Below are 25,057 nucleotides of genomic sequence, written 5' to 3'. Positions count from 1 at the left end.
AGGGGGGTGGAAGTGCGGGGTGGGGGGGTGTTTGCATGTGCATGTGCATCCCGCCATGAGGCTGGGTGGCTCGTGCTTGAGAACCTCCAGAGTCTGAGTTGTACAGGGGTGTCTGAGGGAGCTGGCCCTCCAGCCAGAACCACTCATGTGCCTTGTAGATTGAGACAGGATGAGAGGGCCAGGCCTCCCTTGGGCTGTACTGGGAAGGTTCCCCTGACCCCCATACTAATTCTGGTAGGCCTAGGTGGGCAGGAGTGGGGGGATGCTGGCACCTGTCGGGGGAGATAGCCTCTGCCACACGGAAGTCCTACCACGTCTGGCTCCAGGGGCAGGCTGAATGTGCTGGCCAATGTGATCCGCAAGGACCTGGAGCAGATCTTCTGCCAGTTTGACCCCAAGCTGGAGGCAGCAGATGAGGTACGTGACAAGCCCTGGTCCCAGATATTTGAGAGGTGGACTAGGGAGGAACTTGCCCAGAAGCATCCAGGCTCAGACAGACCTGGCAATGGATGGTTATGCAGAATGGGGAGAGAGTGGGCATGTTGGTGTGAGGCCACTAACGTGAGTGCTATGATCTCTGACAGCTGGGAGAGTCCTCAGGTAATCTGGACCAACCTCCTTGGTTTTCAGCCAGGGAAACGGAGGCCCAGACAGAGAGAGAGTACGCATGGGGGAAAGGCATAGGGAGGGAGAGAGAGAGAGGATCCCAAGCAGACCCCATGTCATCAGTGCGAGCCTGGACTCAGGGCTCAAATTCATGAACCGTGAGATCATGACCTGAGCCGAAACCAAGAGTCAGATGCTTAACCGACTAAGCCACCCAGGTGCCCCTGCTCATTTTTCTATGGGATTTTGGGACTTTGTTTTACTGATTTGTAAAAGTGCTTTATATATTGAGGGTGTTAGCCTTTTGCCTGCATTTGTCTTATCGATAGTTTTCTCAGCTTGAGTTTTCCCCCCTAACACTGTGCATGGATTTGCTTCCTTCATTGGCAGATTTATTACATTTTAGCTGCCTTATCTTTTATGGCTTCTGAGGTTTGTACATTGATTTGAAGGGTCTCGAAACATATATAATGTTTTTCTCTGCTGTACTGTCGTGTGTACATTGTTGGTTGCTTTGGTGCAAGGACTTAGGTGGGGGTCCAGCTCCAGTGTTTGCTACCAGTGTCAACACCACGTTCATTCCTCTGCTTGCTCTGTCATTAATGCTGAGGACAGTAGTTGATATGTGAAGGGGCTCTGATGAGGGACCTTGTCTGGCCTCTGAGCCGAGTCTTAGGGGAACCTGCCTGCTTTTCTCAGAGAGGAGCAGGGGGTGGGGGGTGGGGAGGGCAAGACAAGGGTGTAGGGCAGGAGTAGCACAGCCTTCCCAGGGAGCAGAATCCAGGGACTGTCCCAGCCTCCCTGGGGACTTGCATGTCCCCTCACCTGCCTATGCAGGGAGAGAGGGTTGGGTTCCTCACAGCCCACCTCAACCTTCAGGGCTCCGGAGATGTCAAGTATCACCTCGGCATGTACCATGAGAGAATCAACCGGGTCACCAACAGAAATATCACTTTGTCCCTTGTGGCCAACCCCTCCCACCTGGAAGCTGTGGACCCTGTGGTGCAGGGAAAGACAAAGGCAGAACAGTTCTACCGAGGGGATGCCCAGGGCAAGAAGGTGAAGTCACCTGGGTCCTAAGGGGTGGGCCCTGAGGGGCTGGATCTGAGGGGTGGGCTCTGAGGCACTGGGCTCTGAGGACTGGGCTCTGAGTGAGCAGTGGGTTCTGAGAGCTGAGGAATGGGCTCTGAGGGCTGGTGTCTGAGGAATGGACTCTGAGGGATAGGCTCTGGGGGGTTGGGCTCTGAGGGTTGGGCTCAGGAATGGGCTCTGGGGGGCTGGGCTCTGAGTGAGGAATGGTCTCTGAGGAATACACCCTGGATCTTTGGAGCATAGTGCACAGAGCTGGGCTGCACAGGCTTGGGCTCCTCCCGGCTCACATCCTGCCCTGTAGGTCATGTCCATCCTGGTTCACGGGGATGCCGCCTTCGCCGGCCAAGGCGTGGTGTATGAGACCTTCCACCTAAGTGACCTGCCCTCTTACACCACCAACGGTACCGTGCATGTCGTCGTCAACAATCAGGTGAGTGCCTGGGCTGCCTGCCAGGCCTCGTCAGTGTTTTCCATTCCTGAAATCCAGGTAGCACTTTGCAGGAAATGTGGGGTGATCCTGGTTTTAATCCCACTGCTCTGCCCCTCCCCCGTATATGACGTCAGGCAGGTTGCCTGCTCTCCCCAGCGTGGTCTGTGAAATTGGTGTGTGTCTGGATATATATATACACGTATACATATATGTACACATGCACACACCGTGGAGAACGTTGTAAGACAAAGTGGTACAGGTGTAACTGGCACAGAGGCTGGACGTGAAACTAGATGCTGCTTTTAGGTTTATAGGAACCAGTCTTAGAACGCAGCTGTCCCAGGCCTTTGCCCTTCAGGCAGCTGTGCTTGGTAATAGCTCTTCTGAGCCTAGAAAGCCCTGAATTAATTGCCTTATTTGCATTAAGTCACTTAATCTTTAAGGAATAACCCTGTGAGGTAGTATTTAATGAGCCCTTTTAGTAGACGAGGAGACTGAGGCTTTGGGAATTTAAATACCCTGCTTAGAATTGCACACAGAGCAACTGATGGGACTGGCAGCTACCCACGCCTGCGTTCTTCCTACCTCTGTGTAAAATGCAGGAAAAAAAAAAGAAGAAGGCCTGATTTAGGGGCCATTTACTCTTAAAAAAAATTTTTTTTTTAATGTTTATTTANCGCCTGCGTTCTTCCTACCTCTGTGTAAAATGCAGGAAAAAAAAAAAAAAGAAGGCCTGATTTAGGGGCCATTTACTCTAAAAAAAATTTTTTTTTTAACGTTTATTTATTTTTGAGAGAGAGAGCAAGCGAGCATGAATGGGGGAGGGGCAGAGAGGGAGACACAGAATCTGAAGCAGGCTCCAGGCTCTGAGCTATGAGCACAGAGCCCGATGCAGGACCCGAACCCACAAACCATGAGATCATGACCCGAGCTGAAGTCAGGTGCTTAACTGATTGAACCACCCAGGTGCCCCGGACCATTTACTCTCAGCTCTTCATGTGCCATGTAACTCCTGGCCCCACCTCATGGACCTCAAGGCAAAGATAATCCCTGTTTCCTTGACCAGCAGTCTTCCGGGCAGGCACTGCCTGTCTAGCTCTAAGAATACAGAGGTGCTGTCAATTCCTCCTGCTTCTGCAGATCGGCTTCACCACAGACCCCCGCATGGCCCGCTCATCACCATACCCCACTGATGTGGCCCGTGTGGTCAACGCGCCAATCTTCCATGTGAACGCAGATGACCCGGAGGCCGTGATATATGTGTGCAGTGTGGCAGCTGAGTGGAGGAACACCTTCAATAAAGACGTTGTAGTGGACTTGGTGGGTTTGGGGCTGTGACCAAGGTGGGGAGTATGTAACCTGTCCCTGCTGTGCCACGTGGGCCAGGTTTGCAATATCTTTGGCAGTGAGGGCTGGGAGTGCTTCTGGGATAGAAGATTTAGTGCCCCCAAGAACAGTACAAAGGCCAGGAGGTGGGGCATTCAGTGACAGGTGGTAGCGGGGGACTTTCGGGGCTTCGAAGGGTGTACCCAGGCAACTGTGCCCCAGTGGTGCAGTGACTAGGCATGCACTGCCTGGGGGCAGGGACTGAGTCCCTCCCCACACTGTCCTTGCAGGTCTGTTACCGCCGGCGTGGCCACAATGAGATGGATGAGCCCATGTTCACGCAGCCGCTCATGTACAAGCAGATCCACAGACAGGTGCCTGTGCTGAAGAAGTACGCAGACAAGCTCATTGCTGAAGGCACTGTCACCCTGCAAGAGTTCGAGGTAGGCAGGCTGGCATCATGGATGCCTGGGATAAGCCTCCAGTCGAGCCGGAACCCTGGGGCAGTTGGTGATGTTGGCAGTGATTTAAAGAAGTAGCCAATGTGGTCTTCTTGACAGCCCCTAGCTGTCAAGGGGGTCAGAGAACCAAAGACATTTGTAGCCTGGTGGGACATAGTGAATGCTGCCATGTGGGGGAAGCTCGGCCTCAGGCAGGAGTCCAGGAAGGCCTCCTGCAGGAGGCAGCCTGAGCATTGGTCCTCACAATTACCTATGGATGCATTGGTCCTCGCACCTTGAGGGAACTCTTAGAAAAAGCACTGTTAGTCTTTTCTGACCCTCCTCCAAGTCCCTTGCTAAGCAGGAGGGATCCCCTTAATTTTGAGACTTTGACCTCTGACCACATGGTCCCTGCAGGATGGCAGACAGACAGTTCTAGAGGACCAGGGTTTATGAGTCTGGGTTGATCCAGCCTCTGGCTGTCTGAGCCATCAGTGCCTCAATTCCCATATTCCCCCTGATTTCAGGAAGAAATTGCCAAATACGACCGGATCTGTGAGGAGGCATACGGCAGGTCCAAGGATAAAAAGATCCTGCATATAAAGCACTGGCTGGACTCCCCCTGGCCCGGTGAGCGAGTGGTGTGTGGCTGAGAGTGATTCACCTGGGGCCTGGGGCCACGACTGCAGTGGTCCTGGGTGAGGGCAGTCACTGCCCAGCCCAGAGGCTGCGGGCTCCATCCCTGAGTCTCCCGAGGCTCTGGGGGCAGGTTCCTGCCGGTGGGGATGGGCCTGAGTACAGGAGAGATGACATCATGCTGGGGGCATGTGTGCCCAGCTGTTCTCTGGGAAGGGAGGGCTGAGCCAAAGCTGGTGGGCACCAGAGTGGAGAGAGCCTGGGGGAGGGGTGCTCAGAGGGCCTCTGTGGGATGGAGCTGGATGGCTGTATCCCTGGGCCCAGGAGAAGATAGGAGCTAAGCTGTGACTGTGAGCTGTGCAGGTCCTGAGGGTGGGTCAGGTTTGTGTGCAGGTGGGGTTAAGGAAGATGTGGGCCCCCAAGTCCTGGGGAGGCACGCTGATGGGGGGTCTGAGGCCCGACCACCACCTGAAGCGCTCAGACTCTCTGTTTTCTCAGGCTTCTTCAATGTGGACGGGGAGCCCAAGAGCATGACATGCCCGGCCACAGGTACCCCCGAGGACGTGCTGACCCACATTGGTGAAGTGGCTAGCTCCGTGCCCCTGGAGGACTTTAAGATCCACACAGGTGAGGTTGCTGTGCAGGACGGTGCTCGGGGAGGCCTGGCCTGTGTCCCCACTTGGTTGTGGGCAGGTCATCTGAGCTCTTGGAGCCTCTTCTGCACTCTTGTGAGGTGCTCACAAGAGTAGTTGCTCTCAAGGTTGGCAGATGTGGAAACCACACTCCCTGCTGGGTGTCAGTGGCCAAGGCTTACGCCGGGCACCTTGGATTTTCCCAGCGCCTTTGCTGGGGGTGTCTGTGGGTCACACAGAAGGAGAGCAGGGATGCAGGGGCTGCTGTGGAGCAGGTAGGTGGGCCTGGAATGGTGGGCGCTGGGCAGGAGTGCTGGGCCTGCTGCTGACCTGGATGGATGAGACAAGGCGACCCTGCCACTCGCGGGTGAGCTGAGCTATAGCTCCTGGCTGTGGCCATCCTGGCTGGGCAGCCTGGAAGGCCCCCACGTCAGTGTGGGGTGCCTGCACACCCTCAGAACCAGCCTGTGGGAGTTCCAAGGGGATTCTTCTACAGTGTGCATGGTGGCCCTGGTGTTTTGGGGTGCCCGCCCTGTGCGCACATCACATGGGACCCGTGTGGGTGTAGGACCAGCAGAAGCCCCACTTGGGCTGGGTGCCTGGGCTCACATCCAAACATCTCTATAGTGCTGTGGCCATGCATAAAATAATTCCCTCTTCTGAGCCTCAGTCTCCTCATCTGGAGAGTGGTGGGTGACCTGTGGTGACTGTTCCTCGGTGCATGCAGTGTCTACATGTGGCAGGTGCTTACCTGGGGATGCCTGCCCCTCCCAAAGGGAGGGAAGCTGGGGCGTGGTGGGCTCAGTCCTGCTCATGCAGTGGGTCTCCTGCTGCCTGCTAAGGCTCTGCTGTGTGGGAGGGGTGTGCATAGCGTACATACACACCTGGGCTGTGCCAGGTGGGGTGGCCAAGCCCCTGAATCCCTCAGGCCGGCTGTTCATTCCCGTAGGCCTCTCTCGAATCCTGCGGGGCCGTGCAGATATGACCAAGAACCGGACGGTGGACTGGGCACTGGCAGAGTACATGGCCTTCGGCTCCCTGCTCAAGGAGGGCATCCATGTGCGGCTTAGTGGGCAGGATGTGGAGAGGGGCACGTTCAGGTGAGGGTGGGGAGCAGTCTCTGGGGCCTGGGCCCCATGGGCATTAGCCTTGTCCACGTTGACCCCACGGCATTCCTGGGAGCTTATCTGTGCTCCCGGCCTCCCAGAGTCAGCCCAGGAGCTCTGGAGTGGAGCTGGCTCTTCCTCCCCTTCCTGGACCATGTCTGGGGACCCCTTATCTGCTGAGGCAGTCACAGGTAACCCCATCAGCATCTCCAGCCTCTGCTCTTGGGTCACACCATCAGAGGGCTGCTGGGCCACCTCTCTGACCCCGTGGGATTACCACTGGGAACGGCGGCTACCTGGAGGAGAGACCAGATTGCTCTGGCTTCCCAGGCTCTTCTTGGTGTCGCCATCCAATGGAATTCTGTCTGGTTTCCTGGCAAAGTGATAGAGGCTTGCCTGCCTCTTGTTACCTGGTCCACCTGCTGTGGGTGAGCAGGTGGTAATCCACCTCCTCTCCATCCCTTCCCCATCTATCCTTCTCTAGTCACCGGCACCACGTTCTCCATGACCAGGAAGTTGACCGGAGGACATGTGTCCCCATGAACCACCTTTGGCCTGACCAGGCCCCCTACACTGTGTGCAACAGCTCCCTCTCAGAGTATGGAGTCCTGGGTGGGTCACAACTCTGCCTGCAGGTCAGGTGGGCCCCAAGATGCCTGGGGACGAGACAGGGTCTTACACCCCAAGCTGTCCTAGCTTTATTGTTTTGACCATGACCACCCCTGCACTGCACCCAACAGCTCTATCTGCAGAGCTCCTCTCTAGGCTCTGAGCTCCCGGGACTTTGTCCCCTGTACACTCTCTCCCTTGGCTTGACCTCAAGCTGGCCTGCTTCCTCCCTCACTGCCTCCTCCCAGAGGCAGGAACCCTGCAGACACCAGCCTTCCACCCTCTCCCTTTCCCTCAACAGTACTGCACATATTTTGGGGGGTTCCTCTTGGCAGATGGCTCTTGCTACCGCTCCAAGTTGCTCCTAGTCTAGACAAGGCTAAAGCTGGCTATATGTGAGGTCAGGGCTGGGGGTGGGCATCTCTGGGCATATTGTCGGCTCCCAGGAAGGGAGATTCTGAGCCATTGGGCCCAAGGAGTCCCCTGGCTCTTGCTGGCCTGCCGGGAAGGATGGGTGGGGGCAGGGAGAGTGTATGAAGAAGAGCTGGGTTTGAATGGAGCCGTTGCCACTTGATGACAATGTGTGATGGGCTCTGTCTCTGTGCCTTCTGTTTAGGCTTTGAGCTGGGCTATGCCATGGCCAGCCCCAATGCCCTGGTCCTCTGGGAGGCTCAGTTTGGTGACTTCCACAACACGGCCCAGTGCATCATTGACCAGTTCATCAGCACCGGCCAGGCCAAGTGGGTGCGGCACAATGGCATCGTTCTGCTGCTGCCCCATGGCATGGAGGGCATGGTGAGGCCCCCGTGGTGGCTGGGGGCTGGGTGGGCTCTGGGAGGTGGTGGGTGGACCCTTGGCCTCCAGCCGGGTTGAGGGCTGTTTTTCTTCCAGGCCCCTGGAACACATAGGTCTGCTCAGGTTGGGGCCTGCGTAGGTCTGCATTGCTGCTCTGTTGGCATTGCTGTCACTGGCAATAAAGTCGTTGATATGTCAGGGTTTGCTCTGTGCCAGGCACTATTTAAAACCCTCTCTCTGAGCTCTTCCAGTGCTTACAACAAATTCATGAAATCGGTCCAGCTCCCTGTTTCCAGATGAGGGAAACTGAGGCACAGAAAAGTAGAGTGGCTTGCCCAAGGTCACACGGCTAGAAGCTAAGGTCTGAATGTCATGCTGTGCAGTCCTGCCCAGCCTGTGGTCTTCTCCTGAGTGACCAGTGTGTGTGCCACACAGAGGGAAGAGGCAGGATGTGCAGGCCCGCACGGGAAGGAAAGGGAGGAGCAAAGCCCTCAGCCCAACCAGGTGGGAGATGAGAGGGCTGTGCCGGCTGCAGCGGCAGCCTCGGTGACCTCTGCCTGGCTCTGTGACCTGGAGCAGCAGGCCTTCCGNAAGCTAAGGTCTGATTGTCATGCTGTGCAGTCCTGCCCAGCCTGTGGTCTTCTCCTGAGTGACCAGTGTGTGTGCCACACAGAGGGAAGAGGCAGGATGTGCAGGCCCGCACGGGAAGGAAAGGGAGGAGCAAAGCCCTCAGCCCAACCAGGTGGGAGATGAGAGGGCTGTGCCGGCTGCAGCGGCAGCCTCGGTGACCTCTGCCTGGCTCTGTGACCTGGAGCAGGCCTTCCCCATCCTGGATGATGGGGCTCAGTGGATGTCCCCCGAGGGCCTGTTCAGCTTGGACTGGCCATCCAGTCAGGGACCGATCACTACTGTCATCACCAAATGGCTGTTCAGAGCCAGGTCTCTCTGTGCTGAGCTTTTTTTTTTTTTTTAATTTTAAATTAAAAAAAAAATTTATTTTTGAGAGAGTGTGTATGCGCGTGTGTGTGCATGAGCTGAGGAGGAGCAGAGAGAGGGAGACAGAGGATCCGAAGCAGGCTTTGTACTGACAGCGGAGAGACCGATGCGGGGTTTGAACTCATGTACTGTGAGATCATGACCTGAGCCAAAATCAAGGGTTGGACGCCTAACCACCTGAGCCCCCCAGACGTTCCTGTGCTGAGCATCTTGTACACCGTGTGTGGTTCTGTGGGATTCTCACAGCTGGAGTGGTCAGTCCTCTTGCCCATTTCACACTTGAAAGAAGTGGAATGGCCCTGCCCAAGGTCATTTAGCTGCAGAGGCACAGGGTGGAGTTTGAGCCCGGCTGGATGAGGAGGGTTGGGGTGGCCTGCCTCATGCCTGTGGCGCTGGGTCCTCGAGGCTGTGGGGCAGATTGCCCTCATCCCATAGGGGAGCTACCTCCTGGAGGTCAGTGTGGTGTTGTCTTGCTGCTGTCACTCTCGCCCACAGGGCAAGAGCAGGAGTAGGAGTCCGTTCCAATCTGCCCCTTGTGGCTGGGTGACCATGACATTGTTTCTTCATCTCTCTGCCACTCGCCTTCATCTGCAAAGCAAGGAAACAAATGTCTACACCATGGGGCTGCTTTCAAGATTAGTGAATAATGTGTATTTGGTCCATAGAACCGTGCCTGGCACACAGCATGTGCTCAGTAAATGGTAATTGCTGTAGGTCAGGACATTCTGGAAAAAGCTCTCACTTTGGCCTTTTTGCCTGTCCTTCCTGCCCCACATATTCACATGTGCTGGCTCTGGCCAGAAACCTCCTCTGAGAAAGTCCTCTCTACTCTTCTCCCACATTCCTGCTTCTTTACTGTGGTTCGGACTCCAGAGAGAGAGGGCATCTTCTCTAACAAGCCACCCAGACTTTCCCCTGCGCCCTGGGCCCCTGCAGAGGGGCCTGTCCTATATAACACGTAGGCCAGCCTGTGCCAGCTAGCACTTGCTTTCAGGGCCCAGAGCACTCCTCAGCAAGGCCCGAGAGATTCCTGCAGATGAGCAACGATGACTCCGATGCCTACCCGGTGAGTAGCACCCTCCCTCCCCCGGGGCAGGGCTGGGGAGCAGGGGCCACAGGTGGGCCACCTCCCAGCCATGCCCGGGCCGCCCAGGTATTCACCGAGGACTTCGAGGTGAGCCAGCTCTATGACTGTAACTGGATTGTTGTCAACTGCTCCACACCGGCCAACTACTTCCACGTGCTGCGCCGCCAGGTCCTGCTGCCCTTCCGCAAGCCGGTGAGCCGTCTGCCCTGCTCGCCGCCATAGCAGTGCTGGGCCCAGCTGTGGGCGCCCTGCCCAGGCAGGACAGCTGGCAGCCGGGCACATGTTTCCCTCTTAGCTGATCATCTTCACACCCAAGTCTCTGCTGAGGCACCCGGAGGCCAAGTCCAGCTTTGACCAAATGGTATCCGGTAAGTGCCCAGGTGTGTTGGGGAGGTGGCTGATGGGGGGCCTGGTGGCCCATGGCCCTCTGTTCCCGGGACTCTTCTGTCCTCACCTCCGTCCGTGCCTCTGCAGCACCTCCTGGCTCAGCCCTCACCAGTGGGCGGGTTGGGAGGTTAGCGTGGTGGCCACCTGACGTGGTCCGGCTTGGGTCACCTGGGCTGAGCAGCGGGGCCCGAGCAGGGCACTGGTCCCCCGCCCCCCTCAGCTACACAGCAGGACCCACCTGGCTGTGCTGGGGGAGCTGAGGGGTGGGAGGCCTGGTGGAGGTCTGCCCATAGGGCAGGGCATGGAGTTACATTCAGTTATTCAGTCAGGGTTTTTTTTTTATGAACCAAGTAGACCCTGCTGGCCCTGGGGACCCGGTGCTCCTTCCAGGAGCTTTCAGGCTCCTTTACCCAGGAGTTGAGGGCCAGATAAAGCATCTGAAGGACCAGGTGATGGAGATGTGACCCAGGGGAGGATCAGGGAGTGGCAGGTCTGGGACGCTGACGCTTGGGAGAGCAGGGCTGTCTTGGCACACAGTCCTGGGTAGTAGGGAGAGTGGGAGGCGCTGGCCAGGAAGGGACTCGGCAGTGTGGACCGGTGGTTGTTTTTCACCTGTGTGTTTGGGCATCCCCTCTGGTGTGGAACAGCTGACTGAGCCGGCCGTTCAGAGCTCTGACATTGGCACCACGGACCTCCCAGGCTGAACACCCGGTGCTGGCTTTTCTCTGCTGGGGCCTGGCAGCCAGTTACCCTCCGGGCTTCAGTGTCCCCACTTGGGATTTGGGGACACTATACTGTCCTCCTCAGAGGTTTTTGCAGCATTCTTGGCTTGGTGGCTGGCACATGGTGTGAGCCCAGGGAGGAAAAACGTACAGGACTTGCAGATGCTGGCTTGGCTGCAGGCCTGAGGGAGGGAGGGAGGGAGAAAAGAGCGGCAGCCTCCCAGACAGCTCACCTTCCCGCTTGGTGAGCAGGTGGCTGGAGCGCATGCAGAAGGTAAGTGTGACTGGATGGGGAGCAGGTTCCGGGCGGACATTGAAGCCATCAGATGAGGACCTGATACCAGCTTCCCTGTCCTCTCCAAGGGCTCTCCCTATCATATCTGCCCATCCACCTTGGCTCCAGCCCATTTCTGCCCCTTTCCCATGGTGTCATCTGTCCCCTGCTCTGTGGTTTGGCTCAAGAGGTGTCCCCTACAGCCACAGATCCAAACCAGGGCTTTGTCTCAGCGGCCAGGAAGAGCGTGGGGGCGGCCAGGGACATGAGCCCTGTTCTCAAGCTGTTCTGGCCAAGCTGATGCACCTGTGGGAGGGGATGTCCCTGCCATGCCCTGTTGGACTTCCAGGGACCAGCTTCCAGCGGGTGATTCCTGAAGATGGGGCTGCGGCACAGTCTCCTGAGCGGGTGCGGCGGCTCATCTTCTGCACTGGAAAGGTGTACTACGACCTGGTGAAGGAGCGGAGCAGCCAGGGCCTGGAGGAACAAGTGGCCATCACCCGTCTGGAGCAGGTGCACCCCAGCCCCTCGCCCAGTCAGAGCGGTGGACAAGGTCAAAGCACCGGCCCCCCTGGCTTTGTTCCTGAAGCAGATGCACCCCAATCCCTTGCCCAGTCAGAGTGGTGGACAAGGTGAAAGCACCGGCTCCCTGAGGCTGTGGGCAGCATGCCACGCAGGGGCCGGGACTGGGCCCCACAAGCTGGCACCGTGGGCACACCCCCTGGCTCCAGCTGTACTCCGCTTTCTTCCTGCATGCCCCAGATCTCTCCATTCCCCTTCGACCTGATCAAGCTAGAGGCAGAGAAGTACCCAGGTGCAGAGCTGGTGTGGTGCCAGGAGGAGCACAAGAACATGGGCTACTATGACTACATCAGCCCGCGCTTCATGACCATCCTGAGCCGGGCGCGGCCCATATGGTATGAGGCTGGGGGTGGGGGTGCCTGCCACCTGCCCCTTGCCTCTGCTGGGCCCAAGGGTCTCTGGGGGCCCAAGGCTCCATCCTGACTCTCTGCCTGGCCCATTTGCTGTGTGAGCCAGAACTGGCCACTGCCCTTCTCTGGACCACATTGGAAATCGAGGGAATGATTCCATAGTCCCTGCTGGCTTTAGGGCTATTGGTGACAAATCAGGGACTCTGTCAGTTCTGCCTTACAGAGACTAAACCTTTGTTTCTGTTCTGCAGCCAGCACTGAATTTGAGAACTTCATGCACATCTCAGAGCTCCTTTGATCTTAGGCCAGTCCCTTAGCCCCTTGGGACCTTAGACTCTTCACCTCTATGGCAGGATGATGAGCAGGATTAGACCCGATGCAGTCCTGGGGTAGTAGCCAGACCAGGCCCAGACTTGCCCTTAACTTGTCTCTTCTCCCCCAGGTACGTTGGCCGTGACCCAGCGGCTGCACCGGCCACAGGGAACAGGAACACTCACCTCGTTTCTCTGAAGAAGTTTCTAGATACTGCCTTTAATCTCCAGGCCTTTGAGGGCAAGACATTTTAGAGCTGGCAAGGCCTGTCTGGGTATTGCTGTGGGGCTAGCTGGGGACGTGGGGTCTGGCAAGGGGAGGGACGGGTGCGCTCCTGCCCGGGAGAGGGGCTGCCCAGAGCCCCAGAATAAAACAATACTCACATAAGTGATTAAAACCAAAGGGTGGGCACTGCCGGCTTTGGTATTATGCTACCTTGGGCCTTTGTGTTTATGTCAGAATCTGTTAGGACTGAGTAAGCCTGAGGGCTCTGATACATGGGCTGTAGTTCGGGACTGTTTCCCCACTTGCCCTGGTTTTTCTGAAATTTTTGTGTGGCTTCTCTGTGCTGTTCATGTCTCCACAGATAGTCACCCGGAACCCCATGTCTTCGGTCCCTCTCCCCCGTCCTGGTAGATCTGGCTGCTGCTTACCCTGTCCTTGTTCATCTGTAGATTCAAGGAATGTTCTCTTTTGTGCTGTTAGAAATAAAGATTTCAGCAATAACCATCAGGTGAAGCAAAACCATGCCAGGTGATTTATATGTGCTCTGTTTTATGGGGCGTGTCATAATGAGGTATGTCAGCTTCTGTGTGAAATACAGCCGCAGCTCAAGTGTACCAAAGCAGAAAACCAAATAACAGAGAAATAAAAAAATGCTTAAGAGAGTTTTCCTGTTTTCATTTCATGTAAAACTGGGGAAGAGGCATATGGTTTAGAGGAGATAGGGAATGTGGAGGAAGAACAAACTAAACACATAGAGGATGAAATATCTGTGTCCATTGAACAGATTTTCTTTGGAGCACCAGGCGATGTTTGCAAATCCATTGGCGTGTCCACTCTAGCTTTGGTTGGCTTTGCTTTCCCACAAAGAGGCTGGAAAAGCTGCAGCACAGGAGGGATATTTTGCTTTCTGCAAAGCATGTATTCATTTTTCCCTTCTTAGAGGGAGCATCTGTGCTAGATGCTGGGCTGGCATGAAAGTTATGTTGGAGGCAAGTGTAGAGGGTTGTGGGAGTCAAGGAAGCCTCCCTGGAGGAGGCGGTATTTGAAGAAAGAAGAGTCCTAAAGGAGAACCAGAAGAAATGAACCTCTCATGGAGCAGACCTAGAAATACCACAGGGTTGGGGTGGGGCAGCCTAAAGTAACAATCAACCTGAAGTTGGAGAACAGTCTATTAAGTTCCATCAGCCTCAAGTAGAGCTTATTTGAATCACACTGCAGGAGCACTCTCTTCTTTTATGTTAATTTTTGAGAGAGAGAGAGAGAGAGAGAGAGCACGAGTGCAAGGGAGGGACAGAGAGAGAGGGAGACACAGAATCGGAAGCAGGCTCCAGGCTCCGAGCTGTCAGCACAGAACCCAACGCAGGGCTCGAACTCACGAACTCCCGAGATCATGACCTAAGTCTAAGTCAGACACTTAACCAACTGAGCCACCCAGGTGCACACATACCACAGGAGCATTCTAAGTGACATAAAGTAAGAATAATTACAGCTGCCTGTGTCATGTGTCTGCTGTGTCCTGGGCCCTCTGTTGGAGTTTTGCATGTTACTAAATACAGTTTAACCTTCACCTTAGCTTTGTATGCTGGGAATATGTCCATTTTATAGATGAAGAAATTGAGGTTGACATGAAGTTATTTGCCCAGTGTCACTTGCCAAGTGGACTTGGCCTCTGCCCATAAGATCTCATTGCTGCCCTTGGAGATCAGCTCTTCCGATGATCATTTGTTCCTGGCTCTGTGGAGATCCAGTGGTCTGGGCTCTCCCTGCAGTTGGGCTGTGGCCAGTAGGGCTGCACCCAGGCTGGGCAGGGAGTCTTCATGCTCAGGAGGTGGTTAGTTGGGGTGTCCTGCCTGTAGCACACATTGCCCCTTCTTCACTCTCAAGTGTAGAAAGGCTACACACAGGCTGGGGAAGACCAGCCACTGAGATCACTGAACTGAGGAAAACCAACCTCATGAAACAAGGAGTCTAAACTCCACAGACAAGAACTAACGCTGGGAAGTAAAGTGGAGCTTAGGGAACAAAGGCTTCAAATGAACTGGGATAACTTCTGAGGGCAAGGAAGATATTGCTACTATGAAACAATAACAGACCAAAAAAAAAACTTTAGAAAATACCAAATATTGCCCAAATAACCTCAATGGATGGCCTGAATAGTAGAATGGACACAGCTGAAATGCAGAATAATACATTTGGAGATAAGGCCAAGGAATTCTCCAAAAACTGTGGAACAGTGAACAAAGATATATTTAAAAGAATACTTTATTTTTATTTAGCAAAAATGTTTTATTTATTTCTGAGAGAGAGAGAGAGAGAGACAGCATGAGCAGGGGAGGGTCAGAGAGAGAGGGAGACACAGAATCTGAAACAGGCTCCAGGCTCTGAGCTGTCAGCACAGAGCCCGATACAGCTCGGACCCATGAACCGTGAGATCATGACCTGAGCCGAAGTCAGACGCTTAACTGACTGAGCCATCCAGGCGCCCCCAAAAGAATACTTTAAAGAGACATAGAGTCAGTATAGACCCTGCAGTTCTGACATGCATGTAACAGGAGTCCCAGGAGGAGAAAGCATGAGGGGATCCTGTGCTCTTTTGACTGTACAGTGTCACAGTTGCAGTTGTGACACTATACTGTAGTTTTGCAAGATGATAGCATTGGAGAAACTAGATAAAGGCTAATATATTTCTTACAACTGCATGCAATTGTAGAGTTATAAGAAAAAAAAGGGAGTTTCATTTAAATATGAATTGTTTGCTCCCAGTTAATCAAGCTGGGAAAACTTCTATAATTTGGATATAAATCAGGCTCCAGGCTCCGAGCTGTCAGCACAGAGCCGACATGGGGCTCAAACTCAAGAACTGTGAGATCCTGACCTGAGCCAAAGTTGGACACGTAATGACTGAGCCACCCAGGCACCCTGAGTTCATAGTTTTAAATTTAAGTCTATAAACATACATTTTGAGTTGCTTTGTAGGTGGTATAACATAAGGGTCAAGCTTTAGTATTTTCTATATAATACCCAATTGATCCTCAAACACCTTTAAAAAGACTATCCTTTATTCATTCAATTAACTTCACATCTTTGTGTATGTATAGTTCATTACATAGCTTCAAGAATATGAAAAGATAAACAAGACTTACACACTATCAATGTATAAAGTATTACTGAGATAATTAAAAAAGATCTAATAAATGGAGAGCTATAGTATCAGACACTAGAAAATTTAATATTGTTAAGTATCAGTTCTCCCCAAATTGATCTGTATTCTGTACGATCCCCATCCAAATTATGTTAAGCTGTTTTGTAGAAATTGACAAGTTGATTCTAAAATTTATATGTAAATATATAGTCACAAGAACTTAGAAAAGGAAGAACACAGAAGAACACTATCTTATTTCAAGATTTATTATAAACTATAATAGAAGTCTGCTGGGATATTGAATGGAATTGTGTTGAATGCATGTATCAATTTTAGGAAAAAACCTTCCAATCAATGGATATGTTCTATATTTATGAATATATTCTATATCTATGTTCCATTTATTTATATTTTTACATTTTGCTCAGTAATGTTTCATAGCTTTTCAGTGTACAGGTATATCACATATGTAATTAAGTTTGTGAAATATTTTTAGCCATCATAAATGGTACTGAATTTTAAATTTATACTCCTTCATTGTTTATTGAAATGAAATTTATTTTTATATGATGTGATCATGCTTATTCGTTCTAATGGCTTTTTAAAAGTAGATCTTGGATTTTCTACAAAGATAATCATATTATCTGCAAAGAAAGTCTTATGTCTTCCTTTGCAATCCCTATATATTTTATTTTTTTGCCTTATTGTGCTGTCTAGGGCTTCCTGTAATATGTTGAATAGAAGTTGTGAGAAGTTACTTTATTCCTGTTCTCAGAAAGAAAGCATTTAGTCTTTCATCATTAAGCATGATGTTAATCAAAGTATTTTCCTGGATGCTTTTTAATCAGGTTAGTAAAATTTCTTCTATTCTGGCTTGCTGAGCGTTTTTATAAAGGGATGGATATAGGATTTTAGCAATTCTTCCCCCCATTTATTGACATGGTCATATTTTTCTTAGTCTGTTGATATGGTAGATTGGCTTTTGAATATTAAGTCAACTTCGTATTCCTGGAATAAACCCATTGGCTTATGATATGTTACCAATTTACTTATTGATGGGCTTGGGTTGTCAAAATAGTTGTTGGTTTAGGATTTTTGCTTCTGTGTTTTTGAGGGATATTGTTCTATAGCTTTCTTTCTTGTAGTGTCTTTGTCAGATTTTAATATCAGTGTTCCATCATCTATTTTCTGGCAGAGATTGTGTAGATATGGCATTAATTCTTCTTCACATGTTTTAGAATTAACCAGTGAAGACACTTGGGCTTGGATTTTGTTGTTTTTGTGGAAAGGTTTTTATGAATTCAATTTCTTTAATAAATTTAGGGCTACTCGTGTTATCTGTTTTCTCTCAAGTGAGTTTTGGTAGTTTGTTATGGGCTGAATTGTGTTGCCCCCAAATTAAAATGTTTAAGCTCTAACCCTCAGTATTCTAGAATGTGACTGTATTTAGAGATCTGGCCCTTGGATGTGGTAATTAAGTTAAAATGAGACATTAGGGTGGGCCCTAATCAAATATATGACTGATGTCCTTATGATTGGGACACAGATACAGAGGAAGACGATGTGAAGATACAGGGCCATCTATAGACCAAGGAGAGAGACCTCAGAAGATACCAACCCTGTTGGTGCTTTGATCTTGGACTTCTAGCCTCCAGAATTATAAGAAAATAAATTTATATTGTTTAAGCCATCCAGTCTGGGTACTTTGTTATGGCAGTCCTAGCAAAGTAATACAAGGTCATTCAAGGAATTTTATCCACATCACCAAGTTGTTGAATTTATTAGCAAACAATTGTTTGTCAAAATGCAAAGAGATACCACTCACACTCATTATAACGGGTACTATTAAGAAAGTAACAAGTGTTGGCAGCAATGTGGGGAAATGAGAACACTTGTGCACTTTGGTAGGAATGTAAAATGGTATAGCCATTGCGAAAACAGTGTGGCAGTTTCTAAAAAATTTAGACTACACTTGCCATACTTACTGTGTGCCAGTCATTGTTGCTGGTCTTTTCTACCTAAGAGCACCTCTAAATCATCACTACACACAATTAGACATGTATAACTTTCATGCTACTGATGAAGATGCTGAAGGTCAGAGAGGTTAACTTTCCTTAGGTCACATAGCTGGAATTTGTATCCAAAGAGTTGGGTCTAGTGTTCGTATCCTGAGCCACCAGCCACACTGCCTCTGGACTCTGCTGCCTCTTCATATGGTTGACTGAGATTTAAGACAATGCAGGGAGAACACCTAGCCGTGCTTGCTCAATCTAGGGTGATTGTTCAGTCACTGTGGGTCCAGTGGGGCTCACTGGGTTTCCTCCATATGTGGGGAGAGAGAGGAGATAATTTGAGCTGCTTTTATTTTGTATCCCTAAGGAAAGTTTTGTAATAAGAGGGAATTCTCAAAATCAGAGGCCAGAGTTGAACTGTCTTACAAATTATCTGCCTCCCATGCTGTTTGTCACCTTTATTTCCAGCTGAAGTGCAAAATGAAAATACCCTGTAGTCACTTCTTTCTTAGACCTTCTGGACCCAAAGGAAAGGCCAAAGAAAACGGTTGCTGCTGCTTTCTTGCAGAGGATCTTCAAAACCAAACTTCATCCCTTTCCTCATGGGAAAAGAGTATGTCCTTTGAATAAAAATGGACACTTAGGATAATAATAAGGAATAATAATCCCTAACATTTATTGATGGCTTAACAGTGTGCGAGGATCTGGGCCCAGCTCCTTATATTCTTTTGCTTTTATCCTCATAACAGTCACATCAGGAAGGTGTTATTACCACCATTTCCATTTTATTGATGAGAAAACTGAGGATTGTGAGGTTGAGTACTTTTTCATCTAGAGACCCTAAGAGGGGGCTAGCATTCACACCCAGCCTCTCTGACTCTCTACCCCAAACTGTGCCTATGGTGTTGCTGACAAAGAAAATAGCCATCTTTTCTTTGTTCTGTGCCCCCAGTCTGTAAAATGATACACATGCTTTTATTAATTAGTTAATATAATAAACATGCTTCTATTTGACCAACCTTCAAAGCATTTGCTCAAACATGGATGCCCAAGGTTGTCTTGTTCAGGAAAGGGATTGGGGGCATGTCTTGTTTTGTTTTTGCCAAGGGAGATTTAATTGACACAGCAACCACTTGGGGCCCAGTCAGAGGTAGAGCGGGGGTGGGGGGGAGGGTGTGGAAATCTATAACCAGAGATCCTTCCATCTCTTCCCTTGAAGACCAGTCCTCACAGACACGTCGATGGGGCTCCTTGGGTTGTGCAGACGATGCTCCAGTCAAAAGGAGGTCTGGAAATAAGGCCGTCCCCAAAGTTGGGGGTAGTCTGTGGCCTGGAGGTGGATGCCAACAGGGTGTTGGGGGGCACTTTTTGCTGGGATCTTACAGCCTGTTGAAATATGCAGTTTAAACAACAAAGGCTCCATCCAAGCTGGGAGTCTGCATGCCAGGGCAGGCATAACTCATGTTATGAGTCAAGCTGTTTGGAAAATAGCAACAATTGGTGTGACAAACTGAACAACAAATCGGGAAATGTGCAACTTTCCCAAACATATCAAAGTTACAATCATTTTTCTCAGAAAAAACACCTTTATGTCTATACCTTTGCCAAAACCCTCACATGTTTGGACACCTTCACACCCAATGAAGGGACTCCGAATGCTCTGGACCACCTTCGCTGCCTCTCCCCCTTTTCCATCAGCACATGGCTTGTCCGTGCCAGTTACTTAGCTTAATCTGGATTGCAATGGCAGACTAGGTTTGAGTCCTGATTCTACCTCCAGCCAGCTTTGTGGCCAGGAGCAAGTTGCCACACTCCGTGAAACGCTGTTTTAAAAAGTCTGGAGAGCAAGGCTCGTTAGCTCACAGGTTGCTGAGAGCTCATTAACGTACATGATGAGCATGGCATGGTTTCCCAGCTCAAAACAGGTACCACGGTGAAGCCTCACAGCCTGCGGTCCATTTTTGCCTGGAATTGAGACAAGGAAGGAGTTTGCTGCCTGAGGAAATACGAAAATGTTTGCCTCTGTAGAGGTGGGAGAATGCAGAGCTCCTTGGACGGGGAGGATGTGCCAGGCCAGTAGAGATAGACAGGAGCCATGGGGAGTACAGACACACGATGAAAGCTCCTAAAGTCATTGCTGTTGGGTATGTGATAGAAGCCCTCCCCTCTCTCCTAGGGAACCGTCTATAAATTCTACTTTGTGCATGGTCACCTCTGGGTGAGTGAGTTTGTTTGGAGGGTGCCCTAAGAGGAAGATAAGGTGAGTGATAAGTCGGCTACTGCATGAGTGGGAAGGTCAAGTCCCACACTGGAGTGGCGTGTGCCTGGAGCTACAGCAGTTGCCCCAGTTCATGTGAGAGGTGTCTCGGGCCCCTCCCCCACCCCCAGTTTCTGTCAGCTGCTGTAGAAGTGACCATTTAATTTTTCTGAGCACCCACTGTTTTTTTGGTGGCTGATCTAGTGAAAAACATTTTGGTTCCAAGTGACAGGAAACCAAACTCACACTGGCCTAAGAAAAGCCAATCACTGTGGTCTTGGAGGTGTTGTGCTCTGATTAGCTGGGCATAATGTTTCAGCTGCCGCAGGGCAAAGAGTGGGATCCCAGTTGGGCCAGATAGACTAACAGTAGGGGAGAAGGAGGTCCCTAAAATAACAGGGCTGTCACTGGAGGAAGGTGGAAGGGAGGCAGCAGAAGTGAAAGCCACTGTTCACCAAGGTGGCCAAACAAGAGAAAAAGTCTCTGTCCCACAGTTGCAGAGACTTTCCAGCTACCAGAAATGTAGGGAGGCAGTTTTCTCCAGCAGATGAGCTGATCCCCAAAGGGAGATGATAAGAAGTTGTCAGCAACAATTTGTACAAAGCAGTTTTCTCCAAGGCAAGTGTTGTTTGTTTTTTGAACTTCTACAGAAAACCACTGAGATACTATTAGGAGCTTTGGAAACATTTTTCAAAAGAAGGGAAAATAGAGGCCTCTCCAAGGACACCTTCCAAGAAAGTACATGCTATATAAATGCCAGTGGGTTGTCTGGCGTCAGTGCCACTCCACTGCTTGCTTCAGAAAGGACAGCGATCGGCAAGTAGTTTCGGATATGTTTCCATTGTGAATTGTGGTGTTTAGCTCATTTAATCCATTTCCCAGTGATGCTGAATTCCTAATGAATATTTAAATGACTGGAACATTATAAAGACAAGAATCAGTCAAGCCTTGGAGGCTGATCACCAGCTGCTCTGAGCCTCTTTTGGTGTTATTTAGGCTCTTGCTTAATTGCGGTGAACTTTGAAATTTGTTGCACAAACCTGGTTGATTTCATATGTGCACTTTAACTGGGTTGTTGTTGTCATCCACTGTTGTTGAAGTAGAATCCCAGGAGGTCAGTTTTGGAAATATCACAAAAATAGCTTGAGGTCCATTCCAAGAAAGAGAGGGTGGAGGTGGCACGCTTAGGCTTGGGGTCCTATCGGTGAGGGCTCTGCTTGCTCCCAGGCGTGGCCACCTCTCACCTCTGTAAGAGAGCCTGGCCAGAGTCCCTCACCTCAGTGCTAGGACTCAGTCTTCCCGCCCAAGAAGAGAGAATGCTTACTGTGTAGAGTTGTGGAAGGGTCCTTTGAGGATTAGATGAGATCAGGTAGACAAGGAGGTCAGAGCCATGTATGGCATGTAGCAAGGGCTCAATAATTAACAGTTGTCTGTAAAGGCGCTCACTTTTTGCCTTTTCTTATTTTTATTGTTTCCTAACAAAATAGCAAGTGCTCATTGTAAAAAATTCAAATAACATAGAAGTATATAGAGTATGCCTTTCTCAGTTAAACCTGGTCAAGGGTCCTGACAAATTTTTACTTGTGCAAATGTATGTACACACACTCTATGCACATGGCACAATTGTTCACATGTATATGATGTAAACATCTTTACAAAACCGGCTCCTATAGGTAGATACAGATAGCATCTCGTTCTTTCTAAAATTGTTCAAATAGGAAAGGGGCAACTGACTTTTTTAAAAACTTTTAATGTTTATTTATTTCGGGGGGGAGGCGAGGGCAGAGAGAGAGGGAGACAAAGAATCCAAAGTGGGCTCCAGGTTCTGAGCTGTCAGCACAGAGCCTGAAGTGGGGCTCAAATCCACCAACTATGAGATCATGACCTGAGCTGAAGTTGGACGCTCAGCCAGCTGAACCACCCAGGCACTCCACTTTTGATAACAGTTTTATAGATGTATAATTCACAGGTCATACAATTCACCCATTTAAAGTGTACAATTCCATGGTTTTCAGTGTATGCACAGACTTGTATAGCCATTACCACAGTCGATTACAGAATATTTTTATTATGTCAAAAAGAACACTCTATCACACCCTCAGTCCTCCATCATGCAGCTCTATGCAACCACTAATCTACTTTCTTTCTATTTCTCTATATTTGCCTACTTGGACGTTGCATATGAATGAAATAATATAATATACGGGGTTTTGTAATTGACTTACTTCACTTAGCAGAATGTTTTCAAAGCTCGTCCATGTTGTAGCATGTATCAGCCCATCATTCCTTTTTATGGCTGAACAATATTCCATTGCACAGATATACAAGATTTTGTTTATCCACTTATCAGTTGATGGACATTTGGATTATTTCCAGGTTCTGGTTATTATGCATAACTATGCTATGAATGTTCATGTACAACTTTTTGTGCCAACATATGTTTTCATTTCTCTTGGATATATATCTAGGAGTAGTATTGTTGGTAAGTCTATGTTTTAGTTTTTCAGGAACTGTCAGGTTTTTTTTCCAAAGTGGCTGCACCACTTTACATTCCCACCAACAGTGTCTGAGAATTCTGATTTCTCCACAGCCTCACCAAAACTTGTTGACTTTTTGATAATAGCCGTCCTAATGGGTGAGAAGTGGTATCTCGCTGTGGTTGTGATTTGCATTTCCTTGATGACTAATGATGTTGGACATCTTTTCATGGGTTGTCAGCCATTTGTATATCTTCTTTGAAGAACCGTCTGCTCAGATTCTCTGCCCATTTAACAACTGGGTTTTCTTTTAGTTATTGAGTTGTAAAAATTCTTTATGTACTCTAGGTACAAATCCTTGAACAGATTTATGATTTAAAAATATGTTCTCCCATTCTGTAGATTGTCTTTTCACTTTCTTGATGGCATCCTTTGAAAGACCGAAGTTTTTAATTTTGATGATGTCCAATTTATTTTTTTCTTCAGTTGCTTGTGTTTTTGATATCATATCTAAGAAATCATTGCCATAGCCAGAGTTGTGAAGATTTACCCAATGTTTTCTTCTAAGAGTTTTATAGCTTTGGCTCTAACACACAGGTCTTTCATCCATTTTGAGTTAACTTTTGTATATGATATGAGGTTAAGATCAAATTTCATTCTTTTGCATGTGGCTATCCAGTTGTCCCAGCACCATTTCTTAAGGGAACAGACTTCTGGATCTTTCTCCCTATACTGAATTCTCTCTTTAGTCCAAATGTTCTTTCAGTTGATTTTTTTCTTCCAGTTATTTCTTGTTTTTCATGCTTCCAATGACCTTCTGGTATGCTAGGATCTGGTTTCTCTGTTGATCTAAAGCCAACTGCTTTATTTTTTAAATGTTATTTTTGAATAGGTAATATATGCAAATTTAAATTTAAATACAAATTTAATAGATATAAAGGCTGTAGAGTAGGAAGGTCTCCCTTTCACTGCTGTCCCTCTGTTACCCCAGGCCTCCCAATTTAGAGGTAGCTACTTCCTGGTTCTTGCTATTTTAGGCACATATGTGTATATATATGTATATATATGTTTATATCTATGTTCTTTCTCTTTTCCCCCCCCACAAATTGTAGTATAGCACATATACTCTTCTGAGTCATATTTTTCATGATTTTTTGACTTAAACAATATATGTTGGCCGTCTTTCCATAAGAGCACTCCAAAGTTGTTTTTCTAGGACACACAGGACTCCATTGTAGAATGAACCGTGGTTTTCTGAATCAGTCCCTTGTTAGTGGACATGGGGCAGATTGTTATTATAAGCCATCCTGTAAAGAATTTTTGTACATATAGAAATTTGTATGTGGGAATGTATGTCTTTAGAATGCGAGGAATCTGTTAAGTGAAGTTAAACATCTTTTCCTATGAAGGACCCTTCATACTTCCTTTTCTGTGAATTGTCTCTTCATGTCCTTTGCCTCTTTTCTGTTGGGCTTCTGGCCTTTTTCTCACTGATTTGTGGAAGCTCTGTATGGATTAAAGATACAAGTCGAAAATACTCTTCCCTGTATGTATTTTAACTTCAATGTTATTTGCATTTTTTAAAAAACACAAAATCATTTTTATTCTTATGAAGTTGAATTTACCCATTTGTTCTTCTATGTCTTTGGGCTTTGAGTCATACTTAAAAAGTCCTTCTTGATTCCAAGCTTAAAAAATACTTCAAGTTTGTGATTTTATTTACTACATTTAAATATTTGATCCATCTGGAATTTATTCTAGGATAAGGCTAAATAGGAATCCAGCTTTCCTCCAGATGGCTACCCAATTGTCTACAATAACAATTTTAGAAGAAACACTCTTCTCCACTGATTGGAAAAGCCCTTTATCATACCCTACATTGCTCTGTTTGTCAATTTCAGATTGCTATTCTATTTTTGACTGCAACTTTTTTATATTTCAATATAAACTTTATAATCAGTTTTTCTTGTTTCTGAAAAGGCCTGTTCGCATTTTAATTTAATTTAACATGACATTTATAGATTAACTTAGGGAGAGTTGATGTTTTATGATGAGCCTGCCTGTAGTGCCTAGGACAGGGAGGGAGGTCTGAGGAGAGGGGCTTTGAACTGCCTAGAAATGTTCCAGGATCTACAGTTTGTCACAAGACCAGGCATGATAAGCCCTCAGTGATGACTGAGCCCCCTTTCATGTGTTTAGCAGACATCCTGTGAGCATCTGCTTTGTGCCCGTGTGTGGCTGAGGCCTCATAATAGCTGCTCTTCCCATCTTTGTAATAAGATGATTTAGTGCATGGTACTGCTCGGCTAAACATCTTCATTTTCCTGTTCTTTTTGCAGCAAGATTTGTCCATGTGAATGGAGGATCATGTGAGGCTTCTGAGAATTCTTCTTAAAAAGAAGGGGAAAACCCTTCTTCTTGTCCCTTCCTCTTTCTGGCTGCCCAGAACACAAACTTGATGGCTGTGACTCAGAAGCCATCGTGGAGCAGGAGGCTCAATGCTAAGATGGTGGCGTGGTGAGGTGGATGGAGTCAGGGTCTCTGGTGACTGAGGAACAACCA

General features: G+C 49.1%; 1 protein-coding gene across 3 annotated transcripts in view; it reads left to right on the top strand.

Moving 5' to 3' along the window:
* The window catches only part of OGDHL (oxoglutarate dehydrogenase L), a 27,530-nt gene extending 14,401 nt beyond the window's left edge, over positions 1-13,129 (top strand). For 2 of the 3 annotated variants that reach the window (XM_077746448.1, XM_077746446.1), the window contains 17 exons: positions 327-417; positions 1,486-1,665; positions 2,000-2,128; positions 3,269-3,448; positions 3,745-3,897; positions 4,422-4,524; positions 5,029-5,157; positions 6,112-6,262; positions 6,753-6,880; positions 7,494-7,672; positions 9,663-9,734; positions 9,822-9,947; positions 10,051-10,123; positions 11,488-11,651; positions 11,901-12,055; positions 12,513-12,656; positions 12,969-13,129. In XM_077746448.1, coding sequence (XP_077602574.1) covers positions 327-417; positions 1,486-1,665; positions 2,000-2,128; positions 3,269-3,448; positions 3,745-3,897; positions 4,422-4,524; positions 5,029-5,157; positions 6,112-6,262; positions 6,753-6,880; positions 7,494-7,672; positions 9,663-9,734; positions 9,822-9,947; positions 10,051-10,123; positions 11,488-11,651; positions 11,901-12,055; positions 12,513-12,636 — 2,137 coding nt within the window. In that variant the 3' untranslated portion in view covers positions 12,637-12,656; positions 12,969-13,129. The remainder of the gene's footprint in view (positions 1-326; positions 418-1,485; positions 1,666-1,999; positions 2,129-3,268; positions 3,449-3,744; positions 3,898-4,421; positions 4,525-5,028; positions 5,158-6,111; positions 6,263-6,752; positions 6,881-7,493; positions 7,673-9,662; positions 9,735-9,821; positions 9,948-10,050; positions 10,124-11,487; positions 11,652-11,900; positions 12,056-12,512; positions 12,657-12,968) is intronic. The other variant, XM_077746447.1, reaches the window with a different exon arrangement.
* The last annotated feature ends 11,928 nt before the right edge of the window (positions 13,130-25,057 follow it).

This window comes from Crocuta crocuta, unplaced genomic scaffold (genome assembly GCF_008692635.1).
Source record: "Crocuta crocuta isolate KB4526 unplaced genomic scaffold, BGI_CrCroc_1.0 scaffold28, whole genome shotgun sequence".
Taxonomy (NCBI): Eukaryota; Metazoa; Chordata; class Mammalia; order Carnivora; family Hyaenidae; genus Crocuta; species Crocuta crocuta.
Note: the sequence above shows the minus strand (reverse complement) of the source record. Positions and strands in the feature narration are given on the sequence as shown.